Genomic DNA, 25,055 nt, shown 5'->3' with positions numbered 1-25,055 from the left:
TTATATGTATACAAATACATGTACACATTTTGCAAAATCTATTTTTCTTTCAAGTTACTACATTTGTCGATCATATAAGAGATAGAGAAAATAGTAGAATTGGTACATTGTGTACTTAACTATTTTAATTCAGGTAATCTTCGTTAAATAAAGAATTAATACGACGATTGTCCCGAATTTAGGATTATCGTCTTTTTTTTTAATATTATGACACGAGTTTAACATTTAACATTACATTGCTGACGAGGAATTAGGTCTAGCTATTTTCACCTTGGATTCAAATATGAATTTACACACACGTAGGGAAAGCCGAAATACGAAACAAGTATCTCCTTACATTTGTTACATATAAGATTGTGGTTTTCTCTTCGTGTATCGAAATATACCTCGCGCTACAGAATGTATCAATTCAAATTATTACTAGTATAAGATGGTACACTTGACGTATAAAAACGATCAAAGCTTATTATTCGAAGAAAAGATCTACATAAAAGGATTTAATTTTAAAATATTAAATTGCGAAAGAATTATTCGATGTCTGAGGAAACATGAGGTACTGAATATATCTATGTAATAATATCTTTTCGTCAAAAGCCTATTATCTTTCTAATCGAATAATTGTTTCAATTAAATGCGATCTTTTTTTATAATGATAATCTTTGATCCATCCTGTATTAATGCAATTCAGTTCATACGAAATAACTTAAAATACATATTCGAAATATGACTAGTAATCTGCAATTTAAATAGACCAAAGTTGTAAAAAGGATAAGGTTTTACTCGTTGAAGATGGAAACAGGGCACTTAATATACACACACGTACACTACTATAAATATGAAATACCTCGATAAAAAAATAAATAAATAAATATATATATATGATGCATAAATATATATATATATATATATATTATGCAGTGGCGGCTAGTTAGTCATGTTTAGCGCAGTTTCGAAGACTCCGAAAAGTGAATGACTTAAAAATTGCAAAATTGATCGTTCGCGCGTTAGATCCTCCAGAAATAAGCCCCAGCAAAATTAATTACATGTTAATGTCTGAATTATAGTTGAAAATTGGCGCAAGGAAAAAATACTCCATCTTACTAAATTTTCAGGAAAAATAAATAACATTGGGTTTAAAATCTGAAACCCGTATTGAAGCGATTGCAAAAAATATTGAGACTTCCAGTCGGTCCTAAGCACTCTTGAATATCTGGCCGTCATTCTACAAAATATCCCAGGACTATCGCACTTTCTTCCACTTGACTTCCTCTTTTATTTTCACGACCTCTCGATTTTTTCCTATTTGTAATTCGAAAGTGAAACAGATAATCTGATTTTTAATAGTTCACTTCGAAGCCTACGTCTTGATTTAGGAAAAAGAAAAAAAACTGCCGTTCTTATTACTCAAAAAAATTCACGCTCGAGAAGAACTGTGACGATTCTGGGAGACTTTGTGTTATATGTACATGTATAAATATTAGTGAATATTTAGGATATAACTTGCCTTCCCCAGATTCGTGTATTGGTTGTGACTTGCTGTAATTGTGAACAATTAGTTACCAGACGAAGTCGATATGCGACGAGACGAAAACTCGTTTTCACTTAAGCTGTCCCGGACAGTTTGAAAAAAAGCAGACTCTCTTCAATAACCGTTTTAAACAATACATCGGAGGCAACGTACATACAGGGCGCGATCCATCCTTTACTGTTCAAACCATACAATCGAATAGGAGCTATAGTAAAAACTCTATCAATAAATCTCTCATGTGATCCACGAGTAATATCTTTCTTAGGGATATACGTCGTTGTTGTTAAGATGTGAATTTTTTTCGTTCGCGAGTGTGCGCGATTTAAGAGCTAATTAATCTACAAGTTTTATTAGTAGCATACCCGTTTCTCTCGCGTCAGGTGATGCATTCGTAGCGAAGGAATTTTTGTAGTTAGCGTGATAAGAAATTCGTTCGGCGATTGGATCGTTCGTCGAAATTCGATTGTATTACTTGCGAAATTCTCTAGTAAGTAGAATCGAAAAGACTGAGGTTTAGAAAAAAAAAAAGAAAAGAAAAAGAAACGAAAGAAACGCTCGCTTTTCCCAGCGTTCGTATTATGAATGCGATGTATACACACGTTCTCGATTCTCTCAAGCCTCGATTGAAAACGAAGAAAGGACGAGAGGGAAGAAAAAGAAAGGACCGCTTTATCGTGAATTATCGTCGACAGGGAATCGTACAAGTATCCGGTATTTGCCAAAGAAACTAACTCGACAGATAATGCACTCTAGCAAGACCTCTACTCCCCGCATATAATTATAATAACTGTTGCAAAGTGTTCAGATAAAAATACAGGAAAAGTTACATCGTTAATCTCGCAGTCGGACAAACATGTACATATTTTTCTTCTAGCGATCACAGATTTTACATTCCGTTCTCGAAGTGACGAATCCGAAAGAGACGTGGCGGTTCCGCGATTACGTTCTCGATGCGATACTCGTCGGCGTGTCGTCGTTTTCGCTGTACCACCCCATTAATCGCTGAAATCCGCATTACACGTACATATATATATGTATAAATGTACGCGGTATCGGACCGAGAAAGCTATATCTTGCTAACACTGCCGATTACGGACGAGCGACCACACTTATCTGTCTCTAGCTCATTCTCTTTCTCTCTCAATAACGTCCCTTAAGACTACTCTCTACGAAGAACGAAGTATTAACCCGCTCGAGCTTGAGCTGTAGCATATCAAGTATCCGGCAAATTTTTTCTACTGACGACGAACGCACGCAGAGTAGATGGTAGCCTTAAGAATTTAGGCGCATACACGACGAAGTTGTAAAAGATACGGACGAAAAGCGACGAGATGCATCCACTGCCTTATTTATTTTATCATAAGTAATACATTTTATTGTCATATATTATAGTGAAATAAAAATTTCGTAATGTAACCGACTCGCCGGCGATTTATTTGTATCCCTTTACGTCCGTTCCTTATCTTAATCGTGATATAAATATTTATACCATGGTCCTCTTATATTTATACGATGATACGATTGAAACATGCGAACGTCGTATCGACGCTACAATCGATCCTCGTGACTTTCCGTCTGTTAGCTGACGATAATGTCAGGAATAATGTTGAAATTGAGCAGTAGGTTCTCATAACTCCGAATATAACACTAGCGTAAAAATTCCAGTGACGATACCGGACGTAAGATCACCTCAGGATGCGCGAATAAATCGTGGGATTTTTGCACCGAAACGTCGACGATAGTAAGTGACATTTTTCGCATTGATTATGTCGCAACAGAAGTGGAAATAAATCGGTTTACCTCTCTTTGAGTTTTTGAGAGAAACGAAGGAGAAAAAAAAATGTCATCCGGCGTGGCGAAGGATTTCTCCTGCATCGGAGGACTGGAGAAGCACATCAGGATCGTGAAGGAGATGGTCCTGTTCCCGTTGATGTACGGGGATGTGTATGCTAAATTCAATCTCAGACCGCCGCGCGGTATACTGTTCTACGGTCCTCCAGGTAATGTCAAATGCTTCTTCACGCGAGCTGAATCTCCCTTGGTTCCATTCTTCGCTAGGAACGGGAAAGACTCTCGTGGCCAGCGCGTTGGCGACAGAATGCAGCAATTCCGAGCGCAAAGTCTCCTTCATCTCGCGCAAGGGTTCCGACTGTCTTAGCAAATGGGTCGGAGAGAGCGAGAAGAAGCTCGAAAAGATTTTCTCCCTGGTTGGCAGAGTTCCTTATAATTCCATGAGCTCATTTTAATAATTCATATAACGTCCACTTCAAGGAGATAAATATTTAAATTTAAGATCAAGTTATAATCCTTCTTTTTAAAACTTGACTATCTTGAGCAAATTTTACCGCAAAATCGAATCTGCGTGAAAAATCTTACGTATCAATTTAAGAGTGAGAGTCTTCCTTATCTTCGATTCGAAAAAAAAATAATTTTCTCCAGGCGCAACAGACAAAACCGTGCATAATTTTTTTTGACGAAGTCGACGGTCTCGCGCCTGTAAGATCCAGTCGGCAGGATTTCGTTCACGCCAGCGTGGTTTCTACTCTCTTGGCCCTAATGGACGGTCTGGACAATAATTCCGAGATCATAGTGATAGGCGCGACTAACAGAATCGACGCGATAGATCCCGCTCTGAGGAGACCCGGCAGATTCGACAAAGAACTGTACTTCCCTTTGCCTTGCTACAGCGCCAGAAAGGAGATACTTTCGGTATCGATATCTGCTAATAAAAAGTATCACGAGAAGGAAGAAGATAGAGGAAAAACGTTAATGTTTTCGTATGTTGAAATAGGTGCACATTAAAAGCTGGAAGCAGAAACCGGCACAGAAGTTCTTGGCGTATCTGGCGTCGAAAACGCTAGGATTCTGCGGCAGCGATCTGCAGGCCCTTTGCGCTGAAGCAGTTATGTGCTCCGTTCGCAGAAATTATCCGCAGATCTATAATTCCAAATCTAAGTATCACATCAACGAACGTCACCTCAAAGTAAGGCACTTGGTCACACAACTACCGATTTGATCCTACGTAAAAAACAAATAAAATAAGTTACTTTGCCCAACAGACTTTATATAGAAATTATTTTTATATATAAAAAAATATATATATACATTTCATTATTATATTATTTGGTATATTTTGCATTATTCTTACATAAAATGAAACGACTAAGAGAAATGTCGATTTTTCGGCAAGGTGGAAAAGGAAGATTTCCTGAAAGCATGCCAGAACATCGTTCCCGCGTCGCATCGCGTCATCGTCGCCCCGATCAAGAACCTGTCCTTCAGGATCCAGCCGTTAATGCACGAAGATCTGGCGGGAATCCTGTCGCGCTTGCAGACACTTTGCCCGGCCGGCATGCTGACTTCCGACAACATGTAAGTGAGGTGGAAAAACATTCGGAAGGGGCGTAAATCAAATATTAATCTCCGCCGATCTCTGCATGGAATTGTGCAGTACAGGTAAGGCCTCGTCCAAGGCGAGTAGTTGCCCGCGAATTTTGTTGTGCGGCGACGACGATTCCCACACTCGTCATCTGGGCCCGGCATTGCTGCACACCCTGGAACACTTGCCGTGCCACATCCTGGACGTCACGACGCTGTTCGAGGAAACGGGCAAAGCGGCCGAGGAAGCTATGATACAAGTAGAAATCACTTGCTTCCCCTGTCCTTGGGAAAATGTCACGCGACAGTTGTCCTTTTTTTTGTTGTTGTGATAACAGAAGATCAAAACCGCGCGTCGCACCCTGCCGGCGTTGCTGTACATGCCCGGGGTCCTGACCTGGTGGGACCTGGTGGACGAGACGGCGAGAGTGGTTTTCACCTCTTTAATGCGCGGTCTCGATCGATCGGTCCACATGCTCGTGCTAATGACCGCCCATTGTCGGCACGTTAATCTGCCGCCGGAGGTAGATGTCCTTTTTGTCTTTTCGACACGCTCTCATTTTTTTTTGTTCATGTTTAATACATTCCTGCCTGTGTTTTGTACATATTATTAATTCAATACATCAAAGTTCAAGCAGTTATTTCTGAATTTAAATGATCTTTTAAGTAAACGCGTTCAATTCATTTTGAGATAAATATTTCAAAACGGCAGATTGGAAAAAATTGCAGTAAAAAACGTTGAAAGCAATATTTATAGAATTATTATAGAAAGTAGTCAAAATGGATTCAAGACAAGTAGCAGCATTGATCTCTTAAACGACTGAAAACTTCTAACTAAACTTTCAATGTTGATTGATTTCCAATGCGTTTGCTCTAATTGCAAGTGCACAATTATATTGACCGCCTGTGTCACTTATCACAGATTGCAGAATTGTACGACGATAATCGCGGCGAAGTATACGAAGTAAAATCGCCTTCGCCGCAAAAGCGACGTTCCTTTTTCAAACAGTTGTTCAACGGAAAATCCGACGGTCTTTCCGATCGCTCCTCGCAAGGTGATTATCCGTCTGAAACAATGTATGATCGTCAATAATAAATTAATTTCTAACAAACGCAGCGGATTTGGCGCCACTCTTGTGCCCGAAGAAGCTCAAGGGCGAGAACAGAAAGCCGAGGAATAATGTACACGCCACCGATTCCAGCGGATTACTAGGTACGTTTAAGAGTACACGTTTTACATACATTATTTACCCCCCGTATGGTTAATGTGCATCGTAATGGTCTCTAAGAGATTAGCGCGGCACGTCGCACGACCAGAAAGATTAAAACGCAATCGAAAGCGCGAAATAAGCTCGGAGCTGTACGATCCTCGCACTCGACGTCTTCCAGATCGAGTAACTGCTAATTGACAATCCTATAAGTCCAACCTATATATATATATGATTTCTTAGAATTGAGTTATAAACACATTAATTGTGTGGATCGCAATGGATTTGTGTACTTTTACAAGCTTGACGATTACTAGGAACGAATATTAAGAGGGAGTACAACGCGTCCGGCGAGGGTCCGCCGTCCAAACGACAGAGATTAACGTCGAGTGCCTCCTCGGCCCCATCCAGCACCGAGAAGCTTTTCAGCTCGCAAATTGAGGATTTGATCGAAACGATCGTTAGATCGACCGACGAGTGGCCGAGTCATCTGCTGGAGAGCCTGTTCTCCTCCCTCGAGCTCGCAATGGAGAACAACGAGGATCTGTGCGCGACGGTCAACGAGTACGTCGCGCGTTTCGAAGAATTGAAACGGGTCAAAATGCGACCGAAGCAGGAAGAGGATTGATCACTAATTTGATGAAATTGTCCCTCTCGTGAATCGTTCACGTGAATGTCCGAATTTGTGAAATGTAACGCGATCGAACGCAATAACTGATACGATGAAAAATTCGTGGAATGTAATATTGTGATGTAATCAATTTTTTTTAGAAATATGAGTGAATTTAAATAATAATCATTTTAAAAGTACGAGGATTTATTTTAGAAACATTTGACAGCAATTTCACCAAAAAAAAATAGCATGTATTTATATATATTATTTTATCTTTAATAATTCTGAAGGTCTAGCTTTATTTTCGACGTTCAAAATATTGACATGCCCATTCATCACTAGCATATCAACACGAATTGTTGTCTGACTGCAACACACCTGTTGTACCGCTCAAGATACAATGGAATGATTGGAATGTGTGTGTATTTATACAAAAAAACATGCTTGGCCTTGTATTGTTAGGAACTTCTTAATTGTTAAATGTTCGCACAGAATTATTACTTGTCAAAATTTCACAGAGCTGGTGCATTCATTTTATTGATTTTTCGATAATGATACGCTCGATCTCTTTGCTTTTATTATAAGGAAAGATAAGCTTCGCGATGTTTTAATTCCAATTTGACTTTCGCAACAAAATGCATTCATGTTGCGAAATGCAATGAAATGTGCTAGTTAGTAAATGTTTAAATGTTAAGTTAGCTTCAAATAGAATTGCCTCTTCGAGTTATATGTTCCGTGCATTTCTCTAATGTGTCGATGACGATGATCGTCTTTTCTCTCCCTTCGTGACTCATAAGATTCGAATCGGTTTCTCCTACTTGAGAGGGCTTCTGGCTGCAGTAGAGGGGTCCGGCAGCGAGATACAGCGAGCTTATCAGTTGGTGTGCGACTGCAGTGCATTGCTGTGGATCGTGTTGCATCCTGTATCTCGAGTGCTTCGTGACGGGAAATAACGTGCTCTATTTCAAAGCGAAGGGGGGCCTGAACGTTGTATATTAAAATCGACGGTGGTGTATCGTCGGAAATTTTCTCTCTTTCTCTCTCTCTTTCTCCACTCTTTCCCCATCGAAGCTTCACCGACCTGTGTGCGTGTCGGATGCGTGACAGCGACGAGAAGCGACGAGGAAGTCACGCAAGCAACAACGGTAACGCGTGGACGTTTTTATTTGCCACACGCGATATTACCATGGTACACGGATCGATCTTTTAGCGCGACTTTAATCATGGCAATCCCCTTCCTTGTTCCTACATAAAAATCATACTGCCGCGAGTTCTACGAAGTTCTCTTAACAACGCTACGGAAAAATATATAAAAAAATAGATTGATGTTTTTAACAAATATTTATTACAAACATGTAGAATGTTAAAAATCCTAAAATATTATAATTTTCTATATAACGTTGTAGCTTCCTTTCAAAAAATAGAAGCGCCGCTGATACCTAAGTGCTAAAGGGAAAACGACATTTTGGCAGTAATACTATTCTTAGAAAAATTGCTTGACACATACATAGTGCGCGATATTGACGAAGACGACGAAAACAAAAGTCGTGTAAACGGACGAATTTCTGAAAATTTGCTTTTTCTTTTAGATTTCATGACATACGTAGACTCACATGTTTCTTATAACACAAAAGAATTCATTAATAAAATAACATAAAAATTATATCTATATTTATACTAATATGGCATATACATAATTTAAGTAGGAATGTAGACGCAAAATGAGATGTTTATAATCATTTAGTTATAGCGGAATTATTGCTACGAAACGCTCGCTATTCAATCGTACAATCAAAAATTAAAAAAAATAAAAACTCAAATAATATAATGTTTAGACCTATATAGTAAAAACATAATTCTTTTTTCTCTCATTTGTTTAAAGGTCTTAGATTAACAACATTTATAAATTTTATTAGCATTTTAAAAACGTTTATCCATTTTTACAGCAAGAGCAAATAAACTGAGCGAGATTAACAATTGTGAATTATTCACATTTAGGTTTTGAACATCGAATATATTTGTATCTTTTTATAATCTCAGTTATATTTGCGATTTTCATGATAAAGCGAAAATTTTTCTTCTCGGAATTGAATATTAATATTACACTTATTCAATTCGTTTGAAATATCACAATCTTTTTGTTCATTTGTTTAAATAAAGAAAAACGCAATAGCGATAAGAGAGCAATAATAGAAAGTTTACTCTCTTTTATCGATATCTCTTTTAAATATATAAAGTGAATTAATGTTCATGTATGAAAAAAAAAATATATCATAGATTAATCATAAAATAACATTTCCTTCCTAAAATTTGAAGAAAACAGAAATATAAAAGAAAAACGAAAGAATTGGCACATTCTTTGTTTGGCCTTAAAAAGATTTACGGACTCATGCCTCCATAACGCAAGTTAAGGCTACAATAAGTTTTTGCCGACATACATTCAGTCTATCACAACAGCTACTTCATTATCATTCGTTTTTAGTTCATTTAGTTCACTGATATACATCGGATCGCTCGATTGCTTCGCTATTTCGAAAAAATCCTGGTGAGCATATACCGAGTACTCTTCTAAGTTGTTATTAATTTCCGGTAGCTCGTTGTAAAGTGTGATCCCGTAATGATGTAGATCCTCCAAATAAATGCCCAGCTTTTTGTCGAAGGAATTCGACAGAAACTGATAATCACTTTCAGTCATAGTCATGAATGACGAATAATCGGACGGTTCGAAATTCCTAAATGCGACGTTGCATTTTTCTGGATAGACGGTCGAGGGCAACGTAAACGTGTCGCTTATAGTGTTTTGCACCAGCATCTCTCTTTCCATGCGATTGGGCGATTCATGATTGATATCGCTTTGCGCATTTCCCCTTGTTATTCGCAGCACCTCTTGCACGTCATCGTCAACGTTCGAGTCAGCTCTTATCGATTCGGTTTTTTTGTTGAACCGAGATAAGGGAGGTGACAAACGTTTCGCTGTCGTGTCTTCGTCGAGGCCGTAACTCTTTCCTTGGTTAATAATTATTTCCACGGAATCTATTAGAGAATTGGCTAATCCAGCGGTTTCTTTGGTCCCTGCAACTTTATCAGACCATCTGATTGAATAGTGAGGGCTTTCGCTGGAAGAGTTTTGTTTGAACATGAGAGGTGATTTGTCGGACGTCTCCGGCTGGCCATTGAGAAAATCTTGAGCATCTTCGTCAATGAGCGAAATATCGCTCTGATAATATACATTTCTTTTTTCTCGTTCGTTCGCTATCCGAGAATTTTCCTCGTCGCAAACGTCTATGCCGTTTGCAAAAGTTTTGAAAAACACGTCCGCCGCGGTTTGCTGAGAAGCGAAGTAGCAACGATCTTTGTGCCCCTCGCACGAACTGTCGCTAACGGGGACTGCGTTTTTAAGCGGGGAATTCGAGATCTCTACGAGACTCCCCTTCCCCATCACGACAGCACGACGCGCTATTGCGTCGCCTTTGATAGACGCGAATTTACCTACAATGTATCGATTCGCAGCTTTGTCGGGCCGTATGTCGTGTTGCATGTGACTCTTGTCCACAATATGGTTCGGGAGAGACAAATCGATATTCCCAGCGCAGTCATCTTGACGTCTCTCATTTTTCAGAGAGACCAAACTTTGCGTGCAGACGTCAACGAAGTATCCGGGGCTATTCTGCGTTTTTATGTACCTCCGATCTAGCGTTACGTCTGTTGTCGTTTCGCCATTCAGTTTGAATCTCACGCGTACCGTCCCACTTTCTCTCCGACGTTTACCTCCTTTCCTGAATCCATGCTTATGTATCAGTCGCTTGTGAATCCTCAGATCCGAGACGATGCCGAAGGTCATGTCGCAGATGTCGCATTTCTGCCCGACGTCGCCGAGACTCATCTCGTGGTCCAGGATATTCATCAGCGATCCCATAGCAGCGTTGTGTCGCCATCGCGTGTGCAGAGCGACGTCACTCTCACATTTGAAGTCCCTGCCGCATATCTTGCATGTACTCCCGACAATAACGACGCTGCACTCACGCAGAGTCACGGCAGCAGGAAAACGAAAGCCTTTTCCGTCCGCTTGCATGTCGGCGATACGCAGCTCGTTCGCGTCCGACCCGTGACAGACTCTCCTCCGTCCTCGGCCTCGACCGTCCTCCTCCTCCTTCTTCCTCCGCCGCTCTCACCGAGCGTCCGCGTCCTCCTGCGACTCCGCGTCCGCGCGGCGCGCCGCAACTACCGTCTACCACCCCGGTATCCCCGGTGACTCGTCGGCCCCGTCGCCGACAAACTTCGTCGTCTGTCGTCAGCAATAAAACTTCGCTCGACTTTGTCCTGGCTCGGATGTGGCGCCACCTCGTGTCTGTAGATACGACGCGACCTGGTAGCGGAATAAAAACAATTGGCAATTGCGTTGCTTAATTTATGTGCCGTGATACCGTTGTCTGGTTGACAATCGAAGAAAGATTCGGTACCGTTATATATTCGAAATATATTTTGTAATTGTCAATCACAGGACCACAATATCCCGGAATAATAGACTGATGAAGAAAAAAAGTTGCTTGGTGTGTGTTTTCCTGTGACTCTTAACTTCTTCACACACCTTCTTCTTCACACACCCAAAACCCAAATGAAAAACTGGCATTCATAGTCTAACATACGGTAATTCTTACTTCAAGACCGTCTTAAATGTCTTAAAATGCTAATACTGTGATTATAGCTTATGATATCTTAAAATTATATATATACTTAAAATGGTCTTAAATATAAAAATAGATTATGAATACCAGCCGAAATTTTTTTATCTAATATAATATATTTATATCTATAATATAATGTATATATAATATATTATAATAATCTAATATAATATATAATATAAATATTATAATCTGTTATAATATAATACAAGATTCGGCGAATTCTTCCAGTTATTTTCCTAACTCACTTATACAAATATCCACTTGTTTCGTTTTCGACGAAATAAGAAGGAATGTTACACACACAAAGCTAATTTCACACAATTGAGACACACACAAAGATTGAAACGAAAATCTTTAGCAACATATATTAAAGTTATAGACAAAATTGAGAGCATTCCATGCAAATAAAAAAGGAAGAATATTACACCGGCTACAAGCTTCAATTCCTCATAAAATAAATAAAAACTGAATTATTTAATAAAAAAAGGATTTTAAGAAAGCGATATAAAAAAACAAGATAGAGCACGTCGATGATGTCGTCGTGCGAAATCTAGGAAATATGTAATCGACAACGTAATCATAATATGTTATAATGGAATTATAATCGTAATAAAATTCAATATAAAATAGCTATCTTATAAATGTTATTTCTTCTTTGTTCTCTGTATATATTTGTAAACGACTTTTTCCAATAACAATTACGCCAGACAGAGACGTTAAACGTTTAATAATAATATGAATTTGATAGATATAAATATTGAGAATAAAGTTATAATCATAAAATTATAAAAAATGTTAAAGATAATTATTAATTATAAAATATTAGAAAAATGGTATGTCAATTGTAAAATTTCCGATATACACATCCTGCCTCAATATTTAAAACAATATTTAATTATAATTTATTACGCGGCTGTTTTCTTCAACAAACATATTTGAAAAAACATTTCTACTTGTAACATCGTCTATAATTTTATTTTCTTTAAACGCACCTTGTATTAATTGTAAGATGACATTTATCTCTCACGTAGACGTTATGTAAAACTTCGTAGAAAATAGAAATGTTCTCGTGGGGATGTAACTCACTCAGTTGAAGACTGATCGCGCTACTACTGAAGACTGACGCACCTACTTCGCTTTCCGTACAATATGGGAGCACTTTAGGGTATCTTGCATTGGCGACAAAGAATTATTGGCAACACCGCTTGCTTACGTTTCTAGCTTTGTTTACAAAAATATGTTTATTAAGAACTGTGTACTCCTCTCTGTAATTTAAAAAAAATTATTCTTATAACGTATTTTGGATTATTTGAAAAACACGCACACACAACCGGAACACTATATATATACAATTTTCAACTAAATTGATCATTCTATTTTTAAAAATTGTTAACCCGATGTTACACATTAGAAATATACATAACTGATTTCGTCATGCGTCATTTCGCATATAAACTTTTAATTATATATTCATATTTGATTTTCAGATTTTAATAGATTATTCGACTGTGATATTGACTGTTATATAAATGTTTTAACCACGATAAGAACAGATATGAATCAATGGATAACAGTATTACAAAGGCATCAGGTGTTTGTAATTAATTCTTGAAAATGATTTTTTGGAAAATAAATTTATTATATATACGGTTGAATTTATAATAAAATAACCTTTAATTTAGTTATAATTATTTTTTAGTTTAAAAAAATGCTAAGTGATATATATTAAAAAATATATAAAAAAATGTTATCGTTATTTTTATTTAACTGTTAAAACTATTTAACTTTTATTGAAACATTTATTTCTATTTTTTATAGTTTTGACAATATTTGCTTTGAAAATAATTTATTTTTTTCAAAGAGATATTTCATCCCTTAGAAAAGCGTAACATGCATTTCTAAAAGATTTGTGTTTTATCTTGGGCTAAAATATAACATAAAAGTTTATTAAAATCGGAGGTGAACACTACTTTTGTGCATTTCTTTGTAAATAGAATTTATAAAATTACAATTAATTCAAAAGTTTAAATTGTAGTATCGTGGAATCGTCCTTTTCAAGAACTCTACATTTAATCACAATACTGAGCGTTTTTTTCCGACTCTCGTAAAAATGTGCTTTCTATTAATTTATTGCTTTACATCACGAATTAATTGTTGAGTTTTGATTCGGACGTATGATCTCTGTATGACTCCATCGACAGATATTGCATTTTCTTTTATACACAATTTTAAATTTTATTTAGCAAAAATTGTCAACTTGCACTAAAGAAGGCTCTGTGAAGCCAGAAACGTTCGTTAGAGAAACTTTTATGTACATCGAGTACATAAAACTTATATGAATTTCTTAACAACGTATCAGATTATATAAATCAACGTTTATTAAAAATACTAAAATAATAATTTATGCTCGTTATCATTGGCCCTTTTTACACGTTAATTGTTCATTATTTCATTATTTTAAAATTTTATTTTATTACAACAACATGTATAAAGAGTTTATGAAAATAACATTAATATTAGGATTTGCCATAATCTATTTTAATATATCGAACTAAAAAAGAAGATTTACTTCGAGTCGCAATAGTTGTTTATATGAAAATTACGAAACCGAAAATGCCGCAAAAAACAACATACATGCAAAACGTGATTTAATCTTTCATGTATCTGTTTCTTCCTAGATGAGTTACTAGCATTACAATAACATTAATATTTCGTCGTAATAGTTGTTCAAATGCAGATTACATCAAAATGTCACAAGATACGCATGTGATTCACATTTTATCTTTCATGCATCCGTTTCCTTTTAGATGAGTCTCTACCCAGTAAAATATCTTAATTATATCGTTTGCATCATGACATGATAATGTCAATTGGCATTTTTAAGCTTTTAAAAATAAATTGCATTGGTCTGTTTTTCCTTCGAATTGTTTAACATAAATAGAATAAAATGTATATATCTTAGCGATTATTTTTTAAAATATATATTTCTTAAAATATTCTTCATTGAAAGAACATGGAAACTGCTCACATTTCTTCTAGAGCAATCTTCTTATCCAAAAAAGAGGCATGTTAAGTCGATCAGTAATCTTATCGCGCATCTTTTTTTAGATAAGAGGATTGAAGATAAGAGGATTGATTTCTTTAGAAGGAATGTAAACAATTTTTATGTTCTTTCTCTGAGGAATATTTTGAGAATTTTTTAAAATTTATAACATAGAATTGTATATGACCGTGTATATTAAATTTATGACTTTGTACGTTATTCTTAAGCGGGTTTAATAACATCTGTATATATTTATAATTAAACCAGCCAATCAAAGCTATTCCTCTAAAGAAAAAAAATAATTGTGATTGGCCAATTTCATAACTACAGATGTATTAAATCCGATTAAGAGTGAGGTATAAATGTTTCCCAGATAGCCAAATGCAAAATGACTAAAACACACTATGATTTTCAGTAGTTTATTATACTGATATCGTATAAATCAGTGTTGTCAGTTACTGATTCAAATTATACCACAATGCCAGTATTAAAAAAAAACTGCGTGCTATAATTTTAAAAGCGCACGATGTTATTATTACGGGTTTTGTGCCGAATCTTCGTGCCCGTTCCGAAATCATAGTACGTTACGTAGTTTTTTTCCATGTTCGATTGTATTGTCAGCACAAAAACTTTATTAGTAGTAACATTGTGTCGGCAACGTGCCGTTAACGTGCTGTTTTGCATGATTTGTTTCATGTGAATTCACAAATTTAAACGCATGTCTTACATGAATGTAACATATGTACATGCGCGCACGGCGTATATACATATGTTTCAGAGAGCTTATCATGCCGACTGCATACAATTATTATGCTGTTTAATTGTTGTCTAGGTAGTCTATGTTTTTGACATTAAAACATTTAAAACATATAAATTATTAATTAAGTCAATCAAAATTTAATCAAAATTACCCCATTTTTTTAAATTGATGTCTCGTATTTGTCAACATATTTTTCTATCTTTCTATGTAGATGCTATTAAAAATTGTTATTTCTTATATCGATTGATCAAATTGATATAAGAATATCTCTGCGTCGAACGTTCTCTCTGCGGTCGTTTTTTTAATGTAACTATTTCTTTCGTATATATGTGTCAATATAATCGTTATTTCTCATTTCTTACTCATACATTTCGTACATCTTTATCTCCATCATCGTTATGCATTTATATTTTCGTTTAATTGTCTGGAGATTCACTTTAGAACATAATAGATATCAATTATTATTTTTATTGTCACTATTTCAGATTTGTTCGATCGCGGCAAATGTATCTGCAAACATGGATAATCGCGATAGCGCACCTAACTTATGCCCGTAAGTATTCTTCGCGACGATGTATTACCAAATTGCGTGGAGCTCAAGAATTCGTGATGCCGTATTTCTGATAGAGCACGTCGTCGCCAAGCACGGGCTATGCAACGGCTACAAGTCCGGCGAGGACGATCTTCAGACGTTCGAGTTTATCAGCAAGCTGAAATTGGATCTGCTGGACATGCGTTACAGCGGCATGACGAAGGTCCGGGGCAGTGATCGCACACAGACGGCGTACCGGCTAGAGAAAGGCACTGATGTCACCCTCCCGACGAAGTATTCAAATTATCTCGCGTAGAAACAACAGCTCGGCGACTGCAGACTCCAATTAACTCGGCGATTAATACGACTGGCAGAATTGCTTAAAGCAAAATTTTCAATTATATAATTTCTTGCCTCTAATATTTTTTCTTCCAATCTGTTTCAGTATCAAATAATAAAAAAATAATAAATATTTTTCTGTATCAAATAATAAAAAGTTCTGTCTATATGTTAATTAATATGTTAAATAATTGATTGAGTTAATCGAAGTTTGGTGAAATCCAAACATATTGTTAGTCGACATGAAATCTGCGGAAAAAAATAGTAACTTAAATATTAATTAATGAATGATTAATTCTTCAAAATAAATTTTCTGAAAGTTTTCCTGTTAGAAGCTAATATATAAATTAGTGAAATGCCGATTCTTTTTTTACGTATCAATTTCTTTTTCAGGAATATCACGCTCAGCGAGCTTCCAGAAGAATTCTCGTTGGTGTATACATTGAGAGCTAGGAAATCACCGAAGTATCCTTGGCACGTCATTAAGATAACGAACGCGAATGGTGACGCTCAGTTTCTCATCACGATGAATTCCCGAAAGCGAACGCTGGATTTTTCGTTAATCGATCACGAGGAAAAATTACAAACGATCTCTTTCCTTAATTATCGTGTGAGTGTCACGTCCTGTCATCATTTCAAAATAGCTCGTTTTGAACATTGTTTTTTGTGATGGTCCTGTATTTCTAAAATAAACACGTGGCATCGTTAAACGGAGCACTCGGGCAACAAAAATAAAATCGTCGTGGAGAATTGTCTAAATCAATAAATAAGTCGACTATATTTTCTTTTGTAAAAGATGTTGATATTTATGTTTCTCTCCTTTTTCTTTTGCAAAAGATGATATTTATGTTCCTCTCTCTTTGTTGAGATATTGTATCGCAGGTAGAAAATTCCAAAGCGAGCGCATCCTGATGCGATGACAACACGATGTGGAATGCACCGGTCATAAATTCTATCGAGTGGTTTCTTAAAAGTGTCGCCGAGAAGCAAAAGAAAGAGAGAGAGAGCCGGAGATCGAGCCTGTTGTTAAAATCGATTATTATGCATGAGTGTTTTGCTCCACGAATTTATTACGTAAGCTATCGCGTGTGATGCGTGCCGAGCCGCAAAAGTTGGCGCGTGAATGGTATCGTCATGCTATCACACAGAGCAGACATAACGGATGTAAGTCACGTCGGATCGCTTCGTGCGCAAAATGTCACTTCAAAGAGTCTCAGATGTTAGAAATCCTACCGCTGCAGAAAAATGAATCTCACGCGATCGATAATAAGGCGATAAGAGAAGACGTCAGTCTTTTGATCGATGAGGATTTGCAAGCGTGTTTTGAAACAGCATGCATTTATGAAACTAAATATTCTCTCGGCAATGAGTCTTAGAACTCATTTGTACCTTTCTACATTATTATCTTGTCTAGGATAGATTAAAACTTGATTAATTGCATTTTGCGTCGTTGGCTAACGTTGAGAAATATTTATGTAATTTCTTATGAAACAGGTGTTCGACAAGGGTTGGCACAAGGTAAACTTCGGGGTGTTCAAGGATAAGCTAGTTCTCAACGTCGACTGCGAATTCATTGGCGTGGAAGATTTAAAACCACACAACTCGATTAAAGTCGACGGGAACATATCAATAGCCAAAATGAGCAATAGTAAGATCACTGTACCGGTAAGATTTTGTTATATATCCCAGATTTGCATACGAACTTAATTATCATGCTGCTTAATCATCTACTGTTCAATTTGATCTCCCTTTTCATTGAAAATTCTTTAACGAATTTCGATTCTATTAAAATCGACTTGTCTGCATGTTCATTTAATGTTCACGAATTGCATCGCTATTGTCGGTGCGGAATGCGCATCTTTCAGAGACAAAGTTACGTGTCGCAATTAAATAGCCCGTTATTTAATCAACAACCGCTTCGTACAGAGCGAGTCTGAAACCGTCAGTAGGACAAACTGAATTTAATATTAGACTCTTTGGCTTATATCCAGAACACGACATTACAATTCTAACAAGTTGAAATATTATTGTTCATACGAAAAAAGATGTCAAAAGATATACGTTCTTAATAAAATTATACCTGAAATACATTTTATTAAATATATCCTAAGATTATAAATATATGTCTATTTACATTATCTTCAGATCGACCTGCAATGGATGGTTCTAAATTGCGATCCAATGAGACACGAGAGAGAAACGTGCAAAGAATTACCGGTAAGATTTATATATTTCGGCAAGATTTAACAGAATCGAACAAAAAGATTTAAAATCTGACTCTAAATGTAATGTACGTGATCGTAGAAGGCAATAGAAGCTGCTTCACTTCAAATAAAACCTACCTGTGATACGATCTGTCCACAAGGATCACCTGGATTTAATGGTACAAACGTAAGTTCTTGTTTTATATTTTTTAAGTATGTATTTATGTATATTATAAGTTAATTTTCAGTATTAAAAGTGAAGAATTTAATTAAATTTTGATTACTTATAAAAATAGTCATAAATCATTAAACGAATAAATTCTACGATTTTTCTATTAATTAAAATTGCATGAATTTTTTATTTTTTTCAATAATTTCGGAGATCATTGATAAAGAAAATCGTATCAGGGATTTCCCGGTCCACCTGGGCCACCCGGAGCACGAGGACCTATTGGTGCGACAGGCTCGCCTGGATTTCCAGGGCAACGTGGATCGTCAGGGGAACAAGGAAATACAGTATATTTTTCTTATTTATATATACTAAACATGATAATGTATAATTTTTTATTTTATTTAATTAATTTTTACACTTGCAAAATGTAGACAAAATATGCATGCAAAAAAGGAATATAAGAGATATATACTATCAGGGAGCTCCAGGTAATATTGGCGCCAGAGGTTTCCCGGGATTGCAAGGTTTTAAAGGATCGATCGGCCCCGTGGGACCACCGGGTTTACCAGCACAAAAGGGTGAAAGAGTAAGCGCTGCTCTTTTAAATTATACATTATTACATGGCTAGGAAATTTCTTTATAAAGAGAATAATTGAAAAGTAAATCTTCTAATAAGGGCGATATGGGATTCCCGGGTCTAAAAGGAGACCAGGGTATTCGAGGGCTTCCGGGCCCTCCAGGGAATATGAGCCATTTTTCATATTTTCTTGGATCGCCAGAATACAAGGGTGAGAAAGGAGCCAAAGGTGAACGAGGGGATAACGGCGTTCAAGGACGGCCGGGTGAAAAAGGTAATTGTACGTTATTTCTTAGAACGGGAACATCAGATAAACCACTCAATTAAGAAAGATTAAATCCACTCGTGAAATTCTGAAAGCGCGTATCCAACAATGTAATTCGATCTCGTTAGAAATCGCGTCGAGATGTGTAATTGCGTTATTCTGTGTCGGCGATGGAGCGAGAGAATACGGCTGCTCGATTAATACACTCGTTGTCACTGCAATGTCTAAATCAATTTATCGTCTAAATCTCGGTTATGTCACAATGAATATAATGATCTTACATAATGCTTGCTTCTAGATTATAACTATGACTAATTTTTTAATAGAAAACATGAGTGATACATAAATTCTGAAAATCTGAAAATCGTTCCATCAAAATTGACCGTAGATTTATCATAACGAGATGAGACAGCAATCCGCACCGTTCGCGAGATATTAATTTGTGCTCAAATGTATAAATCGGCCTCGCTTTTATGGTCTTTTTATTAACATTGTACAACATAAAAAGTCACGATTCAAATAGCGACTATTAAACGGTTCAAGCGATGCATGCTATTCCACGTATCGTTGACCCAGATGCGTTCATTCGCAGTCATTGTAAATCAATTTATCGCAATCTGTGGTAATACGTGCTCATTCCTAAATAATTCAAAATTATGCGCTTGTAAGTACCTCAGGAATCAAAGTTAATTACGCAATAGAGAAAGCGAAATTTTATTAAAAGTATTTATTACACAGTGTTACAGAAAAATTCTCTCTGAAGTACGATAATACGTTTCTAGAGGCAAATTCTGTCAACGGTATCGTATTCGGCGTGAAAAAATTTTCGAAAAACGTTATAACGAATTGTTGCACTTCGGAGAGGAAAAAAAGTGTTTTTTTGTCACACTGTGTAAATATTTAAGTGATTTAAATGACTCAAGAAGCAGAAATTACTAAAAAAAGGAAGCATCTATTGTAAGCGATTTTCGCAAACATTCCGTAAATTTCGTAACAACTGCGCCAATGTCGCAACTAATGATTATAGGCAACAGTGGCGCAAGATGAACTCAAAAAATGCAAATGGCTCCAAAATTCTGCAAAATTGCAATTATTCCTCATAGTAATTGAGTAATAATTGCAAATTGCTGACACGCGCCAGGGAATAAAACCCACGGGCCAGCGAATCACGTCGGAGTTAATCATGAGAGTTAAACATCGGACTAAGTCCGTCGCTGTTAATCGAAATAAGTGCAGTATATAAAAAAGTACTGAATAAAAGTGACATTTATTGTAAAAGATACTACAATCCTCTTCGCGACGACAATTTTCTACTGTTGTACTCTACAAAGTACAACACGTCATATGAAAGTGTATTAATTAAATCACTATAAAATTTAACAATTAGGCGAACCTGGAGATAGGGGATTTCCAGGATCAGCTGGAATCGACGGTGCACCAGGTATTCCTGGTTTTCCGGGACCTCCTGGTCCTCCTGGACCCAGAGGCAGCAATGTATTTACGAACACTTCCAGTATTCCAGGACTACCAGGCTCACCAGGACTGCCAGGATTGCCGGGACCTCCTGGTAGGCCTGGATCGAAGGGCGATATCGGAGAACGTGGTCGAGATGGTTAGCAATCTGTTAACTAAAAATGAAACAAGTATTAATACATCACTAATGATAACTGATCTTTTATCGATGTTACTGAGATATTTATTATCTTTCAAGGCATACCGGGATTGTCAGATAATAGCGTCGTACCTGGCCCTGAGGGACCTATCGGTCCTCCTGGCCTTGACGGTCTCCCAGGTGCAATCGGACCGATAGGCCCTCCAGGGCTATCTGGAGATCCAGGAAAGGCTGGAGATCCAGGATTACCGGGACCGCAGGTATTTTGTTACTTCGAATTTATATATATATTTAATTATAATTTGATTATTATTATTATTGGTAAATATTTCGATGAAGAGAGACTGCTCCAATGACCTTGACCTTAACATATGTCAAGGTTATGATCCTGAGTAACCTTCAACAGATTTTAGCCCTCGCTCGTTCTTTGTTAAAAAATTATTAATAAAAAAGGTTATAATATAACTATATAAATGTACTGTTTCACATGGGTTTATGATTTTCTACGCAAAGCGAGTTTCAACCCTCCTCTCCCCCCTGTGTAAACCCATGTGGAACAGTATAATTATAATTTATAGACCTCGTTTCGCCCGTACACAGAGGGAAGGGGAGGGTTGGACCTCGCTTCGCGTTGTAAAGTAAAATGGTTAAAATCTAAGGTTGAAGGTCACACAGGGTCATGTCCTTGACAACATATGTCAAGATCAAAGTCATTGGAGCAGCCTCCTTTCATCGAAATATTTAACTTATTATTATTTTTGTCCCAACGAATTAATAAAATAATACACTTTTTTGTGACATTGTTGCACGCAATAAGGGACTTCCAGGACCACGTGGAGAACCGGGGTCTCCAGGGTCTCGAGGTTTAGATGGGCGCACAGGATACCCAGGAATCCCAGGAATGATAGGCCTGAAGGGTAACAAGGGACTGGAGGGCGAACGAGGTCCCGTCGGACCTCGCGGGCTGCCAGGAAATTCGGTAAGAGAATGAGCGAAATGGATATTATATTATTCGACAATCTGCCAATTGTATATTTATTCTATATTTATTGAATGGTCGACCCACGTAATTTCAGAATAATATTAATTATCATATCAATTAATTAATTTACTTAATTAGGGCTCAACGGGCTCACCAGGAACACAAGGTTTACCAGGAATGGACGGTCTACCCGGTCTACCCGGCCCTCCGGGATCAATAGGGCCACCGGGACCTCCAGGTCCTCCCGGTCTTTCAGCTACGAATAGCAGCTTTGATAGCATCGGTATTCCTGGTCTTGAGGGACCTAGAGGTCCACCAGGTCTTCCAGGCGTAGTAAGCATCTTTAAAAAAATAGAAAATTTCATAAAATTATATAAATTATAAAAATAAATAAATTAAATTATATAAATAAATAAATCTTTAGTCACAAATAGCTCAGAAGTGCCATTGCGAGCCGACACGGATGTTGGTGTATAATAATTTTTTCTGTTACAATATCTTGTAATATACAATATTTATACACGCCAACAATTCCGTGTCGGCTTGCAATAGCACTTTTGAGCTATTTATGATTATTCATTATATATACGAGTCTCTATTTCTTCAATTTAAATAAATCTTTAATTTCCGATGAATGAATTAGCCAGGTGAAAAAGGAGCTCCTGGAGAACGAGGACTAGAAGGTCCGCCAGGATTCCCTGGAATGCGCGGTGCAGACGGACCGCCTGGATTTCAAGGCCCTCCCGGGAAAAGGGGTGAAACGGGATTACCCGGCCCTCAAGGTCTGCCGGGACGTAGTATAAGCGAGGCGGAAATTCGCGATATTTGCACCAATGTTCTGAGAGGTGATTTTCACTACGAGAGACTATTTCTATAAATATTAAAACTTATTAATATTTAATTGATCCCTCAAATCGACTCTTTTCCATAGAGATAAAAATTAATTAAGTCGTTTAAACTCCAGTTACTTTGATCTGCAAAGTTTGGAACGACGGCTATTTTATTAACACAAGAAACTAGGGACGCACGAGTGGACAACGCGCGATGCGTCATCACACAGGAATATATAATGTGATTTTTTTCTTATTATCACCTATGTGCATACAGAACAGATGACCGAAATGGCAGCGCTAATGCAAGGCCCACCTGGCCCGCCCGGCCAAGGTCGTCCGGGCCGTCCTGGAGCGCCAGGTCTCCAAGGTCCCCCAGGTACACCCTCCGAGTCAGAATCTTCAATCCTTGCGTTTTTCCTTGCACTCGGCACGATATATTAATCGCACTCGAGATCACTTACTACTACGTGAATTTTTTTTATTAGTTTATAGAGGAATCTTGGACGTAGAACGGGATCTAACTCAAGGGAAGATATTAATTGGCAAGCAGCAGCCGAGTGTCGTATAGTAGCATCACCATTTAAAACACTTGAAGTACCATCGTCATCGCGTCCCTAAAGCTATAGCTATAGCATATGCGAATCATTCATCACGATGCTCACGGCATTTAACAATATCGACTGTTCGATTCGGGATCAATGTCCCGGCCTCGTCGCGGTTACGCCCATAACGATAATGGTATATTGGCATGTGTCGCAGAGAGACTGAAAGAATTAACAGAGGGTCTACGAGGGCTGCCCGGATTACCGGGACCGGCTCGACACGGCCGTCCCGGTCAGGCCGGAATGCGGGGCATTCCAGGTACCTATCGCTCGGAACGTAGCGACTCATCTCCGAAAAATGCCTGGAGAATGGCCTGTTTGGACTAATGGACGCTTTTGTCGTGTGCATGCGAAAATTAGATTACTCGATTAACTTCGTCAGCTAATTTTGTTAGCTTCTCATCATCGAACTTAATGCTTTTTTAATGTATTAAAGCGAATGTAGCTTTTAAAGACAAACTCGTGCTTGCGTACTATCATTGAAAGTCCATTCTTTATCTTCGCTTATACTTTCAATTTTTATATTTCTTTATCCTTGAATATTATTATTATTATAGAAATCTTATCAAAGTCAATATCACTGTTTAAAAAAAATTTCAGATAAACGAAAATTAATGCATGGTGCACATTTACATTTTATATCACTGTATGCATGATTGCGATATTTTTTAATCACAATATCGTTTCTGGTCGTTTAGGCGATCCGGGACCGCCAGGTTTGCCGGGAGAACGTGGATTCGTCGGCTTTCCGGGCATGCAGGGTCTCATCGGTCCGGTGGGATCACCTGGCGAGCGTGGAGAAAAGGGGGATAGAGGTCCTGAAGGAATTGGTTCGGAAGGCCCGCCTGGTCCAACAGGTCTACCAGGTTGTATTATATTCAATTATATTACACCATTAAAAATTAATTGCACATAGCGACGAAAGATTATTACGTTAATTTTGGGATGGTAATACGATAATCGCATCGTTTGCGTTTTAATCGAGGAAATTAAGCGCGTATCTGGTCGATGGAATATAAAATTGAATTTTTCAACAGGACCTCCTGGTAATGACGGCGTTGGTTTACCCGGAAAGCAGGGGGACAAAGGTGAACCAGGTAGACAAGGTAAAAAAGATATTTAAGAAACAAGATTCTGTCAAAATAATTTACGAAGTAATCAAACTCTCTACGGCATTTGTAATCACAAATATGCAAGACGTTAAATTAATTCTGTGTGTTAAGGTTTTCCTGGTTTGGGAGGGCCGCCAGGAATTCAGGGACCACCCGGATTTTGCGAATTCTGCAATTATCCTGGCAGCAATTACTTGCACAATCGTGGCAACGAGAAAGGTCCTTGATAAGCTGTATAGGAACTAATTTCTGAACACGTAGCGGAAGGAGCACTGCTAAGAGAGATCGTTGAGAGAAGTTATTCGATGTATTTTCTGACACGAGTGTCTTTATAATTTGGCGCTCAATAGCGAAAAAAAATCTTTACAAGTCCCTTATGAAGGGACCGCCATGTAAAGCTAGCGATTCTCTGAATTACATTTTGTAGTTACTTCAAATTCAATATATTATTCAATAAAGCTGCTTCTCGATGTGTGTCAGCTCGATATACGTTATCAAATCGCAGACGAGAGAGAATCCGTTGCCTGCTGAATTTCTAAATTAATCAACGCGATCTAAATTATAACGCTATCGCGCGCGTGAATGATCTCCGAGAGGGGAGAGATTT

General features: G+C 37.5%; 2 protein-coding genes across 6 annotated transcripts; both read left to right on the top strand.

Annotated features, from left to right (window-relative positions):
- The first annotated feature begins 3,053 nt into the window (after positions 1-3,053).
- LOC105452968 (ATPase family AAA domain-containing protein 2-like) lies at positions 3,054-6,924 on the top strand. Of its 2 annotated transcripts, XM_011694546.1 has the most exons (12): positions 3,054-3,269; positions 3,340-3,528; positions 3,587-3,735; positions 3,968-4,237; positions 4,320-4,511; positions 4,719-4,900; positions 4,980-5,166; positions 5,245-5,430; positions 5,829-5,961; positions 6,024-6,119; positions 6,196-6,300; positions 6,432-6,924. In XM_011694546.1, exons 2-12 carry the CDS (start codon positions 3,369-3,371, stop codon positions 6,740-6,742), a joined length of 1,971 nt encoding a protein of 656 aa, XP_011692848.1. In that variant the 5' UTR covers positions 3,054-3,269; positions 3,340-3,368; the 3' UTR covers positions 6,743-6,924. The 2 variants fall into 2 exon arrangements, with proteins under 2 accessions (XP_011692848.1, XP_011692849.1); XM_011694547.1 differs by lacking the exon at positions 6,196-6,300.
- A 326-nt stretch (positions 6,925-7,250) lies between these two features.
- On the top strand, positions 7,251-24,906 carry LOC105452967 (collagen alpha-1(IX) chain-like). 4 transcript variants are annotated; one of them, XM_011694541.1, is made up of 19 exons: positions 7,251-7,872; positions 15,704-15,771; positions 15,846-16,044; positions 16,483-16,699; positions 17,584-17,754; positions 18,235-18,306; positions 18,394-18,480; positions 18,702-18,809; positions 18,944-19,051; positions 19,142-19,316; positions 20,695-20,919; positions 21,019-21,179; positions 21,737-21,898; positions 22,040-22,234; positions 22,545-22,746; positions 23,494-23,595; positions 24,035-24,202; positions 24,374-24,442; positions 24,560-24,906. In XM_011694541.1, the coding sequence occupies exons 2-19, from the start codon at positions 15,723-15,725 to the stop codon at positions 24,673-24,675; spliced, it is 2,586 nt and encodes an 861-aa protein (XP_011692843.1). In that variant the 5' UTR covers positions 7,251-7,872; positions 15,704-15,722; the 3' UTR covers positions 24,676-24,906. The 4 variants fall into 4 exon arrangements, with proteins under 4 accessions (XP_011692843.1, XP_011692845.1, XP_011692846.1 ...); XM_011694543.1 differs by having other exon boundaries at positions 7,251-7,916; XM_011694544.1 differs by lacking the exon at positions 23,494-23,595.
- Positions 24,907-25,055: the final 149 nt, after the last annotated feature.

The sequence above is a fragment of the Wasmannia auropunctata genome, unplaced genomic scaffold (genome assembly GCF_000956235.1).
Source record: "Wasmannia auropunctata unplaced genomic scaffold, wasmannia.A_1.0 LD336023.1, whole genome shotgun sequence".
Taxonomy (NCBI): Eukaryota; Metazoa; Arthropoda; class Insecta; order Hymenoptera; family Formicidae; genus Wasmannia; species Wasmannia auropunctata.
This window is presented reverse-complemented; position numbering and strand designations above follow the sequence as displayed.